General features: G+C 41.6%; 1 protein-coding gene and 1 long non-coding RNA gene across 3 annotated transcripts in view; one reads left to right on the top strand and one right to left on the bottom strand.

Annotated features, from left to right (window-relative positions):
• Nucleotides 1-14,370, bottom strand: part of LOC146349797 (uncharacterized) — a 51,952-nt gene extending 37,582 nt beyond the window's left edge. Inside the window, exons 1-3 of one of the 2 annotated variants that reach the window (XR_014789085.1) lie at nucleotides 13,402-14,370; nucleotides 11,283-11,319; nucleotides 9,471-9,492 (exon numbers count right to left, since the gene is read on the bottom strand). This is a non-coding gene — a long non-coding RNA (uncharacterized LOC146349797). The remainder of the gene's footprint in view (nucleotides 1-9,470; nucleotides 9,493-11,282; nucleotides 11,320-13,401) is intronic. The other variant, XR_014789086.1, reaches the window with a different exon arrangement.
• ROBO2 (roundabout guidance receptor 2) overlaps nucleotides 14,123-14,886 on the top strand; it is a 721,099-nt gene continuing 720,335 nt past the window's right edge. Inside the window, exon 1 of the mRNA XM_084843509.1 lies at nucleotides 14,123-14,683. Coding sequence (XP_084699635.1) covers nucleotides 14,629-14,683 — 55 coding nt within the window. The 5' untranslated portion in view covers nucleotides 14,123-14,628. The remainder of the gene's footprint in view (nucleotides 14,684-14,886) is intronic.

Raw genomic sequence — 14,886 nt, 5'->3', positions numbered from 1 at the left:
GAGTGTCTTAAAGGCAGGATATAAAGGCCTGGCGTGCTATGGTCCATAGGGTCATGAAGAGTTGGACAAGACTTAAGGACTGAACAACAACATAAATGTAACAAATACAATAAATAAGCAAGCAAGAACTGCTTCATAGTCTATAGTGAAAAGGTGAAAAGTTTAAAGGATTAGAAATATAAAGCAGACTGAATCAGTGACAAGACCAAGCCTATGTTCAGGGTCATCAGCTTTTTTTCTGGGATATGTCACAAGAAAAGCTGGTAGAGTTTATGCTATATCATGGAATGGAGCTGCTCTTTTTTTTTCTAGTTCCATGTTTTCTTGTGTGAAAATAAGTTCTTTATTAAATAAATATTAACTTTCCCTGTAATATTCTGTCTGATGACTGCTCTCTGCCTTATGAAAGGCTTCGGTGTGTCTGTTGGCTGGGGTGGGAATGGGATGAATTTCATGAAGCAGGCTGGAGACCTCCCCGTGAGCCTGCCAGTTGGTCTAGTCACAGGGCACACTTGAATATCTAAGCTGTGAATTGTGCATGTGAATTGGCAGTACAAAAATGAGAACAAGAATATGCCAAGATGAGGACGGACATGGAAGAACACCTTTTCTCATTCTCCTCAAAATAAAATTGGTGGTGCAAATACACTCTTTAAAAGAGGTTGTAAGAAGAGAGAAATGTTAATGTTGCAGAAATGTCCTGAATTAACTGAAGGGGATGAGATATCCTGGAAGTGAAGGTCAGCAAAGACAAGAAGTGAGTAGAAGAAAAGGGAGTAGTTAAAGATGACTCCAGGTATGAGTAAGATCAAAGTATTTCTAGGAGTGACAGAATATCGTCAGTATGTGGTGACAGTGAGGTGAGGATGCTACACTCTTGAGTTGGTATGCTAGAAAAATAAATTACTAAGGGAGCAATCCTATCCAGATAGTCAGCAGCCTCTGAACTCAGAGGCTACCAAGTATCCAATACAGGGTGGGAGGAAAGTGGTGGCTCTGTGCTCTAGCTGCCCTGCATTTTTGCTAGACAATTTCACCATCTAGCAGGAGTACCTTGGAGGGGGAGGGAAAGAGGCTTGGGCGGCCATAGGAAACAGCATAAGGCAGCTGCTCCAGACTCCTTTTCTCCCCCATGAACACCCCTTTCTGCTTGTCTCCATGCTCTGTTTTCTGAGTATGGAGAGGTAGCTGGCAGGGTTTTCTCTGCACCAGCTACGAGGGGGATGGGAGCTTGGAGCCAGGAAACTGGAGGCTCCCCACCATGCTGCGTGGTGGACATAGGATTGCTGTCAGTGTTATTTTCTAACACAGTTACTAATAAGGTAACTGTTCACTAATAAATGTTAGGGTAACTGCTCACTGACCTAAATGTAGCACCTATTGATCATTTTAATACATATTTCAACTGGACAGCCAGTGTGGTGTAGTGGTTAGAATGTTGGACTGGGACCCAGGAGTTCCAGGTTCTACTCCATACTTGGTCATGAAGCTCACTCAGGGAGCAATCCTATGGCCACTAGTCAGCGGCTAGATGGCCATAGGATATCTGGTTTTCTGGGTACCGACCTCCCCACCACTTCTGTGCTGCTTCGCAGGCTGCATGGAACAGCCTTGCACTCTGTGCTCCGAAGAGGAGTGCAGAGTGGCAAAAATGGGGTGTTCCGGGGCGGGGAAGGCGGAAATGCCGGTACGACACATCCTATGTGTCATCTGGCAGCCTCCTCTCCAACTCTGCTTTCCCACAACTGGACAGCCAGAATTGGCTGTCTAGTCACAAATACAGGGCAGGAGTAGCACGGAGGGAATGATCCCCTCCCTGCTTCTCCTGCCCTGCATTGGATAGGCAATTGCCTATCCCCAGGATTGCGCCCTCAATGACTTTGGGCCAGTCACTGATTCTCACCCTATCCTACCTCATAGGGTTCTTGTGAGGATAAGATGGAGAGAAGGAGTACCATGTAAGCTGCCTTGGGGGTCCTTGCAAGGGGGGAAAAGGTGGGATATAAATGTAATTTAAAAATAAATGAATATATACACCTTTGAAATTGAGAAATTAATTAATCAGAATTAATCAGATGAAGGCAGTCACATATGTTTTTCATATGTCAAAACTGAAATACCTGCCTTCGAAACTGAATTGGCCCAGTGACTCAGATATTTCAGAAGCACTTCAACATGGCTGCTTCTATCATTTGCTAGTGCTGTCGCCTCTCCTGCTCACTACTATCTGTTTCTCTCACCCAACTGGAAAGCTAACAAAGTACCCTATGTAGCAGTACTTGAAGACAGTATGAGAAGATGGATGAAGTAGTGAATGACTGGGCTAACAGGGAGAAAAAAATTAAGGCCCCAGCCACTTGCCCTCCATTAGTCTTGGTGGTATGTCAGTTCAAGTTTGCAGACAGGTTCAAGTGTATAGTGAATACACTCTCAACTCTTTATCTTAGTTTTGTCTTATTGTTTTTGTAATTATAATCAAGAAATCATATGACCTTTTAAAAAGCAACATTTTTTCTATAAATGTGTATTATTTATTAATGTTTAAAAGTATATCATAGATTATTCTAAACGTTATTCCACTCTTACAAATTAAGAATCAAAAGTATATGTGTAGGTCTTTAAATGTAATTGAAAAGGGTGGGAGACTAAATTGGTGTTCTCTGTATCTGCAAGTGTGATTAAAAATACAATTCTATACAGACCCACTAGATCTGGACTTACTTCCCAGGTGAATACAGGATTACAGCCTTAATCACATATGCAAGTACAGAGAGCAAGAACTTTGAACTACTGTAGTAGGGGAAAAGTCAGATAACAGGTTTTTTTTGCTTCATTCAAATACAGAACTTTTCAAATAATATTTAAGACCACAGTAGGCAAAAAAAGCCTTCTTCAGGGTTGCCAAGTACATTTTGTCATGAGGTTCCTTTTTTTGGTGAGAGGAAGAAGGTAATGGAAAATAATCAGCATTTTTATTTTTTAAAATTTGGCCTTGGTGTACAAGCAGGACAAAAGCTAATAGAGTTTTGCCAAGAGAACACGTTGATCATAGCAAACACTCTTTTCCAACACCACAAGAGACGACTCTACACATGGACATCACCAGATGGTCAATATCGAAATCAGATTGATTATGTCCTTTGCAGCCAAAGATGGAGAAGCTCTATACAGTCAGTAAAAACAAGACCTGGAGCTGACTGTGGCTCAGATCAGGAGCTTCTTGTTGCAAAATTTCGGCTTAAATTGAAGAACATAGGGAAAACCACTAAACCATTCAGGTATGACCTCAATCATATCCCTGATGAATATACAGTGGAGGTGAGGAATAGATTTAAGGGATTAGACCTGATAGACAGAGTGCCTGAGGAACTATGGACGGAGGTCTGTAACATTGTTCAGGAGGCAGCAACTCAATCCATCCCAAAGAAAAAGAAATGCAAGAAAGCCAAGTGGCTGTCTGATGAGGCTTTACAAGTAGCTGAGGAAAGAAGGGAAGCAAAAAGCAAGGGAGAAAGGGGAAGATATACCCAACTGAATGCAGAGTTCCAGAGAATAGCAAGGAGAGACAAGAAGGCCTTCTTAAATGAACAATGCAAAGAAATTGAGGAAAACAACAGAATGGGAAAGACTAGAGATCTCTTCAAGAAAATCGGAAATCTCAAGGGAACGTTTTGTGCAAAGACAGGCATGATAAAGGACAAAGAAGGCAGGGACCTAACAGAAGCAGATGAGATTAAGAAGAGGTGGAAAGAATACACAGAAGAACTATACAGGAAAGATCTTAATGTCCCTGATAGCCATGATAGTGCGGTCACTGAACTTGAGCTGCACATTCTCGAGAGTGAAGTCAAGTGGGCCTTAGGAAGCATTAGTAACAACAAAGCTAGCAGAGATGACAGTATTCCAGCTGAGCTATTTAAAATCCTAAAAGATTATGCTGTTAAAGTGCTACACTCAATATGCCAACAAATTTGGAACACTCAACAGTGGCCGCAAGACTGGAAAACGTCAGTATACATTCCAATTCCAAAGAAGGGCAATGCCAAAGAGTGTTCAAACTACCGCACAATTGCACTCATTTCACATGCCAGCAAGGTGATGCTCAAAATCCTACAAGCTAGGCTTCAGCAGTATGCGAACCGAGAACTACCGGAAGTACAAGCTGGGTTTTGAAGAGGCAGAGGAACTAGAGATCAAATCGCCAACATTCGCTGCATCATGGAGAAAGCAAGAGAATTCCAGAAAAACGTCTATTTCTGCTTCATTGACTACGCTAAAGCCTTTGATTGTGTGGATCACAACAAACTGTGGCAAATTCTTAAAGTGATGGGAGTACCAGACCACCTTACCTGTCTCCTGAGAAACCTGTACGAGGGTCAAGAAGCAACAGTAAGAACCAGACATGGAACAACCGATTGGTTCAAAATTGGGCAAGGAGTATGACAAGGCTGCATATTGTCACCCTGCTTGTTTAACTTATAAGCAGAGTACTTCATGAGAAATGCCGGGTTGGATGAATCACAGGTCGGAATTAAGATTGCCGGGAGAATTATCAACAACCTCCGATACGCAGATGATACCACCCTAATGGCAGAAAGTGAAGAGGATCTAAAGAGCCTCTTGTTGAGGGTGAAAGAGGAGAGTGCAAAAGCTGGTTTGAAACTGAACATTAAAAAAACGAAGATCATGGCATCTGGCCCCATCACTTCCTGGCATATATAAGGGGAAGAAATGGAAGCTGTGACAGATTTTATTTTCTTGGGCTCCAAGATCACCGCAGACGGTGACTGTAGCCATGAAATTAAAAGATGCTTGCTCCTTTGGAGGAAAGCTATGGCAAACCTAGACAGCATAGTAAGAAGCAGAGACATCACCTTGCCGACAAAGGTCCGTCTAATCAAAGTTATGGTTTTTCCAGTAGTAATGTATGGCTGTGAGAGCTGGACTATAAGGAAGGCTAAGTGCCGAAGAATTGATGCTTTCAAACTGTGGTGCTGGAGAAGACTCTTACGAGTCCCCTGGACTGCAAGGAGGTCAAATCAGTCAATCCTAAAGAAAATCAACCCAGAGTGCTCATTGGAAGGACAGATACTGAAGCTGAAGCTCAAATATTTTGGCCACCTAATGCGAAGAGAAAACTCTCTGGAAAGGACCCTGATGCTGGGAAAGACTGAAGGCAAAAGGAGAAGGGGACGGCAGAGGATGAGATGGCTAAATAGCATCACCAATGCAATGAATATGAACTTGAGCACACTCCGGGAGAGAGCGCAGGACAGGAAGGCCTGGCGTGCTATGGTCCATGGGGTCACGAAGAGTCGGACATGACTGAACGACTAAACAACAACAACAATATGTCTTTAAAGAATGACATGTATATACATCCAGGCATTTATTGGAGTGTCTTTTTCATTGCTTTTAATACATATCTCTTCTTTTTCTTTTAGGACTAGCAATAAAATTGAGTACATAATTGTAAAAGCGCTTCAGGGTTCTCCGACCTAGAAGTATAAAACATTGACATACAGTTTTAAATACATATATAGTCCCACTTTCTATGTCAACATTGTGATAAGCATCCTGGTTATTTCTAGAGTTTGTTTCTTTAATTTTAACAGTAATTAACAAAGGGGCATTTTTCCATTTGTGAAATTAAGCAGGTATAATTTATACATTTACTTTTAAATAGCTAAAAGTCACATCTCCCTTCAGCAGTCAGTGTAGCTTTATTCATCTTAATGTTGATTTAATTTACTGGATTGCTCCACCTGGCTGATTACAGTTCCTTTAAAAAAACACCCCCCCCCCAAGTCAGGTGCTCTGAATGCATGGCATTACAGGCTTTCCCACAAGCTGTGTGCATCTATTTTACTGGAAGACTGTCACTGAGACCATATTCTCACTGGCTGTGCTGGGCTCACCAATTACTTTTCATAATATGTTGTCAGAATAAATTTTTTGTCTGAAAGTTTTGAACTAGTTCTTAACTCAAGGCCATCTCTCACATTATATTTTGTACACCAGTTCTGATAACTATGTATAAATATACATGCTTCAAGTCAAGGACATGCACATGTATAAATAGAATGTGTGTCTTTGGAGCCTGATTTCCCCTTTTAAGGAGGAAACCATACCTTTCCCAGCCCTTACTTCTAAGTATTTAAAGTCAGTATGCACCAATGTTTACACATGCATACCCTTCAGACTTCATGAGGGCCTCATGTATTTTTACCTCTCTGTAAAAAGTGTAAATGGACTGAGAACCAGTCTTGAGAACCAATAAGGTCTGGTAGTAAATTGAGTATTGGATGTGGACCTAGGCAATATGGTTTCAACTTCCTTATCAGCCATAGACCAGCTAAATTACCTTAAGAATAACCCAGTCATGGAGATGTTGGATCTGGCCACGATGACATGTGTCTTAGTTACTTCCCATTTGGACTACTGCAATCAATCTCTATGGGGCTGTCTTTGAAAAGTGTTTTGAAATGTCAGATGGTCCAGAACGCTATGGCCAGACAATTGACTAGGGCTGGTTACAAGGAGCATGCGACTCCCTTGTTAAAATGCTATACAAGAATATTTCTAATTTAAATTATACCTTGCCTTCTAACTAAATAGATTTTGTGCTTTCTCATCTAGCTTAAAAACCATTCTGGGTATAGTCACCTAGCTCTTACTATACCACTGGGACATTTGTTTTCCACTCACTCAGCTCCAATCTCTCTCTCTCTCTCTCTCTCTCACACACACACACACACACACACACACACCTTCTCCGCTTTATCTACAACTGCAGGTAGATCCAATGCATTCAAGAACTCATTATTCCACTCCTCCCTTCACTTCAGGAAACCTTATCTTGACTATGTATAGGTTGTAACTAAAAAAGACATGCCAAATGCCTTAAATATACATACATATAGCAGCCTGATCCGTCACATATCTTCCTCGCCTCCAAAGGTAAGAAAATAACTAGTGTATCCTGAATGAAAAATGGTTCAAACTCACAATATAGTATTATTACTTTTGCTTCAATTGTTTTTAGTACCAGTTTTTAAAAACATAAATCATAAAACCATATAAAAATTTAGACTGAAAACTGAATTAGATTGGCAGTGAAAAATTGTATGGCCAACACATCGATTCTAATTTGAAAGCATTTCTAGAGACAATGCAAAATGTAATTCTATTGCTGAAGTGAGACAAGGCCATTCTCAGACAAAACTAATATAGAAATCCTACAAATAATATTGTTAATAATCCACGGATATGTATAACTGATGACAATAGTGTTGACAGCATCATATTGGGGGGGAAAACATGGCATGATGGAAACATTACAGTCCACTACTAGAGCCAGAAAAGCAGCTTTAATGCTGTTAGAACTGCAACTACACTGATAGGACAAATTCATATGAGCTGACATCTCCGTAAATCAAGAACTTCATGGAATAACACTTAGATAATACATTATTACTACTGAGGAACCTTAAAATGGGAGGACTGAGTAGTCATAGTTACGAAAATATCAGTGACCAGTCTGACTGCTAATTGTTGCTACATAGGCCAAGCAAAATACATAATTTCACAAAACTGAAGCCAGTACTTCTGTGTATCCTCATGTGTATGCTTACCCTTATTTATTGGTAGGGAGGAGTGAGTATTTTGTCCAGTTCATTTTTTGACAAGAATGTACAGTACATTTTTTTCAAAAGCAGGGCAGAAAGATTTTAAAAGATTTTGAGATTTAAAAAAAAATATTTACTGTGGGAGAAAGCGAAACAGATAGATTCATACCTCCAGACAGAGTGCTTAGCTCTTAAAAGTCAGGGTTTGAATCCCTTAGTATTCAGCCATGTTTGTGGTGGCTCATTTGGGTCGTCACCTCTTTTTTCTGATAGGTTACCCATCTTTAACAGCTACATGGCTGGCGGGTACAACATGGTCCTCTGCATATTGGGAATAACTGTATGTATTGAATTTGGCTGGTGTAAATGGGTGAGAACTTTGTTTAGTTGGGGTTTTTTTTAAGACCTTACAGTGGTGCAGCTAGGACTGGACCTCAGGGCCAATGTCCAGGGCCTCATAGCCTGGGGTGGGGGGCTAAATGATGACCCCCAAATCAGTAGGTGATGGGGCAGTGACAAACAGGTCCTGCATTGCCATCTGGACTGGTTTGGGTATGCTAGGGCTGATGCTGTTCGACACAACATCCTTCTTATTAAAAACAACAACACTGAATTCACAGGGCAGTTGGCTAGGCATGTACATAGTTAGGGATACTCATTTTATAATTTTTAGTTTTAATATATATTATCCTTTTCTAGAACAAAATGATGCTTATTCCTAAGTAAATGTATTTAGTGTCAGGGCAGCCAAATGAGACTCCATTTTATTCCTGTAGTCATCTGATCTCGGCAGCTAAGCAGGGTCAGTCCTGGTTAGTACTTGGATGGGAGACCGCCTGGGAATCAGGCTTCCTGCACTGAGCAGGGGGTTGGCCTCAGTGGTCTTGTAGGCCCTTTCCAACCCTATGATTCTATGATGGTACTATAATTTAAATGAGCTTAAAACACAAAACTGCATATCCTCACTGTATTCCTTTAAAAAAAAATCAGGGTTGATAAACAGGTTTGTTTAGTCTTGCTATAACATATCATATAGAGGAATGTAGAGGCAGTTCAGTTGTAAAGCATGGGATGGCAGGGGGTTGTGGGGCAAAGAGGAATGCTAGTTGTGTGCTTCACAACTGAAGTAAGAGCCATGAAGTTTACTGAGTGATATTAGGCCAGCTACTTTCTCTCAAGTTATCGTGAAGATAAAATGGAGAAAAGCATGTATTCTACTTTGAGCTCTGTGGAGTAAAGGTGGAATATTAAATATATAAATAGGAACCTGTTTTCATATCAGCACCCAATCATGGGACATATGAAGTAAAAATGATAGAGAATTTAGCTGAGCGTGTGTAGAGTCTCTTCAGTCACAAATACCTAATTTCTTTACATCCTGGATTAGATGCAAGAACATCCAGGCTGGGAAGTCACATATAGGCAGTCCCACCAATTTCAGTTACTCATAGTTTGAAGCAAGTCCAATTCAGGTAAATGTGACTGACTTTCAAGGAAACATAATCAGGTATGGCCATATAAACGACAGTGGGACTATTACAGATAAATGACTAGGAAACTACAGCCTTTCATTCCAATCTAGCAACTCTTTGCACACGGGCCTCTGATGTGCTCATAGTTCACATGCTTGTAAGGAGCGTTCCATTCCCTCCATAGAGAAATATAACTGTCCTGGATTGCAAAGGCTGTGCAATGCACATTGATATCCCATGTGTGGATCAAAGCTTTTGTGTTCCTCAGCATAAAATATACTGGGTACTTTTAACATAAGTTCAAAACTACTATTTCACTTCATGAATATTAAAATACAATTCACTTTAATAAATAAGCAATGTTTTTTACCTGCACGGAGTCCTTGAAATGTCTACAATGTAAGAGGAATATTGTTTAATATTTCACGTCCTGTTATGCATATTTCTGTCAGATGGGTGATTTATGGTTTTCCAGTATTGCCAATTCAGAATGAACACAAAGAGGGCTATTTTGATCACTTTACCCTCATTATCTTTAATTACAGCCTCCTATATGAAATAGTCTTTTAGATGTATTAGAAATATTTTTATCTGAGGGGCATATTGTGAATACAGAATACTATTGTTTCTTGATTTACATAAAAGGGGCTTGGAGCTGTCATATAGCTATGCAAACAGTAACTAGCTTGTTTAGAGAAGGAAACAAAGTTCTTTAAGAATGATATTGTAAATACATCTACAATGCCACTTTCCATGGTTTTTGTGTTGTTAATGTAAACTATTTTCAAAACCTTTTAAAACTACTTGCATTACCCCTGAACCTTTAATTTGCACCTAGTGCATATCATTTAAATGAATTATTGTAGAAACTGCATGTGCATTCTTACTTCAGTAAGTGAGGAAAGACATCCAATGTAAAGACCAACGAATATGAAATATAACTGATGTGAAAAGAACACAGTGGTAGTATTGGAGGAACAATGATACTTCTAGAGCATTCTGACTATCTCTGTTCAGTCCCAATATTGATATTAATCATATTTTTTAATATTCTAGATATTTAGGTAATTTGTATAAAAGATAACATAGAGTGCAATTCTATGAATGTCTACTCAGAAGTAAGTCCCAATCAGTTCAAATAATCTTACTCCCAGGAAACGACATACAGGACTGCAATCTTATTGTATGTTGTTCTGAACAAATAGAATACATTGACATTTTAATTTAAATTTACAATTTCTCAAAAGTACTATATATATGTAGCAAGACACAAAAGACATGCTCAACCAAAATAATTCAGCCAAAATGTTTATTCCACAATTTTATTTATTTATTTATTTACCAACATTTATAAATTGCTTATATTAAACAAATTTCTAAGTGATGTACAAAAAAAAAAGTCTTCATACAGAGGGCAAGATTGCCTTCCTGGGAATGCTGTTGGTAAAGGTATGTTTTTAGTAGGGCAGAACCCTGCCTCCACAGGGTTGTTTCTTGCCTAATTTGTAGTGGTAGGGAATTCCAAAGAGTGGGTGCTATGACACCAAAGGCCCTATTCTGAGCCATGGTGGATCAAACCATTGAAATCTTTGGCATCACCAGGACGGTATCTCCTGATGACCTCAGCAACGGAGCAGGCCAGTAGGGGATCAGGACATGTCTTAAGTATCCTGGTCCTGAGTTGTTTAGGGCTTTGTAAACAAGTACCAGAATCTTAAGCCTGGCTCAGCAGCGTATAGACAGCCAGTGCAGTTCCCTTAGCATAGGTGTTACATGCTGGTGCTCCCATTACCAACCTGGCTGCGGCATTCTGCACCAGCTGCAGCTTCTGGACCAACCTTAAGGGAAGCTCCACATAAACCACATTTTAGTAAACCAGTTTTGAGGTTACCAGTGAATGGATCACAGTGGTCAAGCTATCCCTGCTCAGGAATGGCCCTAATTTTAAAAGTCTAGATTTACTAAACGTAAATTTACATGGGAGTAATTCCCATTTAACTTTAGTTTTAAGGAACTATACATTGGAGTGGGCTGTAGAATGATATTTAGTATAATTGAATGAGTGAAAATGTGTATGTTTCAACTTCAGACAATAGTAACATGTTTTAAAATTCAGAAGAAGTGTCAGTTTTACTTCTATATGTTTACTAGTATGTTCATTATTCAGTGCACTCCCACTTACCTTATTTTTCTTAGACTGTGTGTGCTTGTATGTGCATCTGTAAAAGAAAGAAAATAAAGACTGGATAGTTCTCAGTTCAACTTTAGAACAAAGGTTTCTAACAGAAAACAAAAGATGAAATATATAAGAAACATAGAAGAGCCATTGCTCCTTACATTCCAGTAGGGGGAACTAAAGGTTCACCATCTAACACTGCTTGGTTGGCTTACAGACCTGTGTGTATTCTGTAACCCACTGTCTAAACATCAGTGCTAACATCAAATAGCTACTAGCAATTCTGTGATCACACATGGTCTCAACGACACTTTTTACACTAAAGACATTGGAAGTATGCAAACACACACCTTTGATGCAGCAATGTCTTTACCTGAACATCTTAGTTCCAGGTGGGGTAGATTTAGTTCTACATCTTTTTGCAGTTGAATTTGCCTTTCCGTTATCTTGCTTTTTTCTCTTTTATGATTTCCCTCCCACACAAGATCTCCATGCGCAGAATATTTTTCTTCTCCCATTGCTGTACATGTGAGTCCCATGTGACACCATTTAAACTTTTCCCTATCCCAGGGTCACACACATTGCAAGAGTTTGAACAGAAGTCTGTTTAAAAGTTTAGAGAACTCAGTAGATTTAAAATGAAGAATACTGAGTTGTTTATAAAATACTGACATGGTATACTTTTATTTGTATTAGATACATTATTCAGACTAAATGGGTGGAGGGACAGAAAAGTAAAACAAAAATAACAGGTTTGAGCACGCTCCGGGAGAGAGTGCAGGACAGGAAGGCCTGGCGTGCTATGGTCCATGGGGTCACGAAGAGTCGGACACGACTGAACAACAACAACAACAAATTTAATCCAGATTTACTAAAGCTAATTTACACATTCTGCAAACCTATACATGTTTTGTCAGAAGTAAGACCCACTGTATTTAAAGCAATGTATTCCCAAGTGGGTAATTCTCATGGGATAACAATCACAATAGCTGGGTGCATGAAAGTTCCTTGGGAAGATTCAAAACAGCTTATCTGGCCATGGCTGGACGGTTCCATGCTGCCATTGCCATTTACAGGATTCAGATTTTGGCATGCTACTACTGTATATGACTACTATTGTTCATAGTGGCTGTTCAGAATGACCAACTCAACCATTCTGAGTTGGTCACATGACTGCTCTCCCACACACAGAAAACAGAATTCTGCCTGACTTATGTTCTTGAGAACATGCAGATTTTAACCTGGCTTGGGGGCATGCTGTTTTCTCTGAACAAGATCTCTGCATAAACTCAATAGGCAGTGTGGTATAGGATGGTCATCCTGGGTCATAGAGATTGCAAGACATTATGTTTCATTTGGCCTTGGTGGTCTTGCCACAATGACACCTATGGAATTCCAGGATGATGTATTTTGTGGTACTATGGGAAATTTCAAAACGTTCTCTATGTATACATGTATGTGTGTGTATCAAATACATCTCAGTTAAGTGAGACATATTCCCTAGTAAGCATGTATAGAATTGTTGCCTCAAATCTTGTATATGGCATCTGCAAATACATACCCTTTTCAGGCAGTCACAATGTGGCATATTTACACAAGATAGCTGTGCAAAATGGTCCTTATTATGTACCTCTATCATATTTCATTCTGAGGCAGGATTCTGGAACCTAACTGAAAAACTGCATTTATTTGCACACTTCCTTTGGAACAAGTCTCCCTGCACTCAGTGGAACCCCCTCTACTCAGTGGAACTTATTCCTGAGTAAATATTCATAACATCAGATTGCCGGTCCTGAAAAATGTGAAGTATTCAAGTAGAAGGGGACTTTGAACATGCACAGAATGCATTCTCCTCCCTACTATTAGCTGGCTGTCATCACCACACATCTAGAATTGGGCGATAGGGTTTTCTTCCAGAGCTAAGATTGACCTCTGCCTTTTAAGAAATCATGTCTTGATCACAAGTGAAATGGGAAGAGGTTAAAACTGTGGTCGTCTTTCAAAAGGCTCCCTGTGAGGGAAAAGAGGCGAGTAAGACTGAATAATTAGGGAAGAGACTTCCATGAAATCGCTCAGCGAGAAAATTACCTGCCCATTAAACGAGAAGCAATCATGTTAATGTTACCTATAGCCAACGGTGGAGAGGAAACAGGCTTGAGAGAAGAAGAGGCTGGGCGGCGGGATGATGCTCCCCCCGTCCTCTTTTTCAGTCCTTCAGCTGTCTCATGTTGTTTCCCTGAGTCCCGCCGCGGCCCCAGAGGAGACCATGAGCGTGGGTGTGGTGTTTTACAGTCGTTTAACGCGCACCCCAGCGCTTCCCTTTCTGACTGGAAGGGAAATTGCTTCCCCCCGCTTCCTCCCCCGTGTCTGTTCCAGCAACAGCAGTGAGGGGGAGAGGACGAGCCGGGGGCTGGGGAGAGGCCGCCTGGGCAAGCTGCGGCAGGAGGGTGCCGCTCTCGCTCCCTCCTTCTCTCTCACACACACACCCAGCCAGCCAGCCGCCCGCCCCGCAGCGCCTGACGCTTCCCGCCTCGCTGGGCTCCACTTCCCCGGCGGGAGCGCTTCCCCCCTTCACAACTACACGGCAGCGGCGGACGCCTCAGCGGCGGCCACCGTGTCCGCCACTGGCCCCCGTCCAGCCCCGGCGGTACGCTGCGAGTTCACTCTCCTCCAGCAGAGTCTCCCCGCACTGAGGGGGGGGGGGGCATCGCTGGGGTCGGTTGTCGAGGGGTGCGCGCGCGAGGGAGAGCGAGAGCGAGCGAGCGAGCAGCGCGCCAAGCGTCGCAAGATGTTGCTCGGGCGTCCCTCTTACGGAAGTTAAGGGAAGCTACTCTCCAGCTTGAAGCGATTTGGGAAAGGGAGAAAGGGAGAGCCAGAAAATGAAAAGCAGAAGAGTTGAGCCAAGCCCATGATTTCCCTTCCTCCTTCCCCGCCGTTTCCTCCGAGCGCCGAGAACTTTGAGGGAGGGGGGACACTTTCTAGGGAGCAAATCCGCTTTCAAGGTCTCTCTTCTCTGCCGAAGAATTCCCTCGGCTTTGGATCGCAATGGAGAGGCTTAGCCACACTTGAACAGTTCCTTTGCCTCCGCTGGATTGGTGGGAATTTCGGAAGCGGAGCCGGCGTGCGGAGCCAGGAGCGGAGGAACCCCCCTTTTCCCCTCCCCCTCACGCTGCTAATCTGCATGGAGCTCGAAGTGTCCCATTCAAGCCCTTTCCCCTCTGCTGCTTTGGAGTCTTCCTCCACATTTCCTTAGGTCCTGGGCATATCTCAACTTTTCGGCTTTTGGTACTCCTCCTCCCCCCCCCTTCTTTTTGACTCTCCCTGGAATTGGATTGCCTTTGAATATGTTAAAATGGGGCTGCTGACGCCATTCCTGCTGTTTGGATTTGTCCATTTTCAAGTTGATGGTAAGTTAAAGTGTTGTGTTTCACTGTCATTTCTTTGGATTTCTTTCCATCCTGACTTGGCAGAGACCACGGAGAAGAGGACACTTGGATTTTAGGCTCGAAATCTAGTGTGCTGCTTACGGGCTTTAAAAATTATTTGATAACCATTATAGGGGAGGAAGGAAATGATGGATATGGTTGTAATAAAACAAATTTTCTTTGCC

This window comes from Heloderma suspectum, chromosome 3, assembly GCF_057233095.1.
Source record: "Heloderma suspectum isolate Gila_16-S chromosome 3, 16-S_ref, whole genome shotgun sequence".
Lineage (NCBI taxonomy): Eukaryota > Metazoa > Chordata > Lepidosauria > Squamata > Helodermatidae > Heloderma > Heloderma suspectum.
The sequence above is the reverse complement of the archived record's forward strand: the minus strand, read 5'-3'. Positions and strand labels throughout refer to the sequence as shown.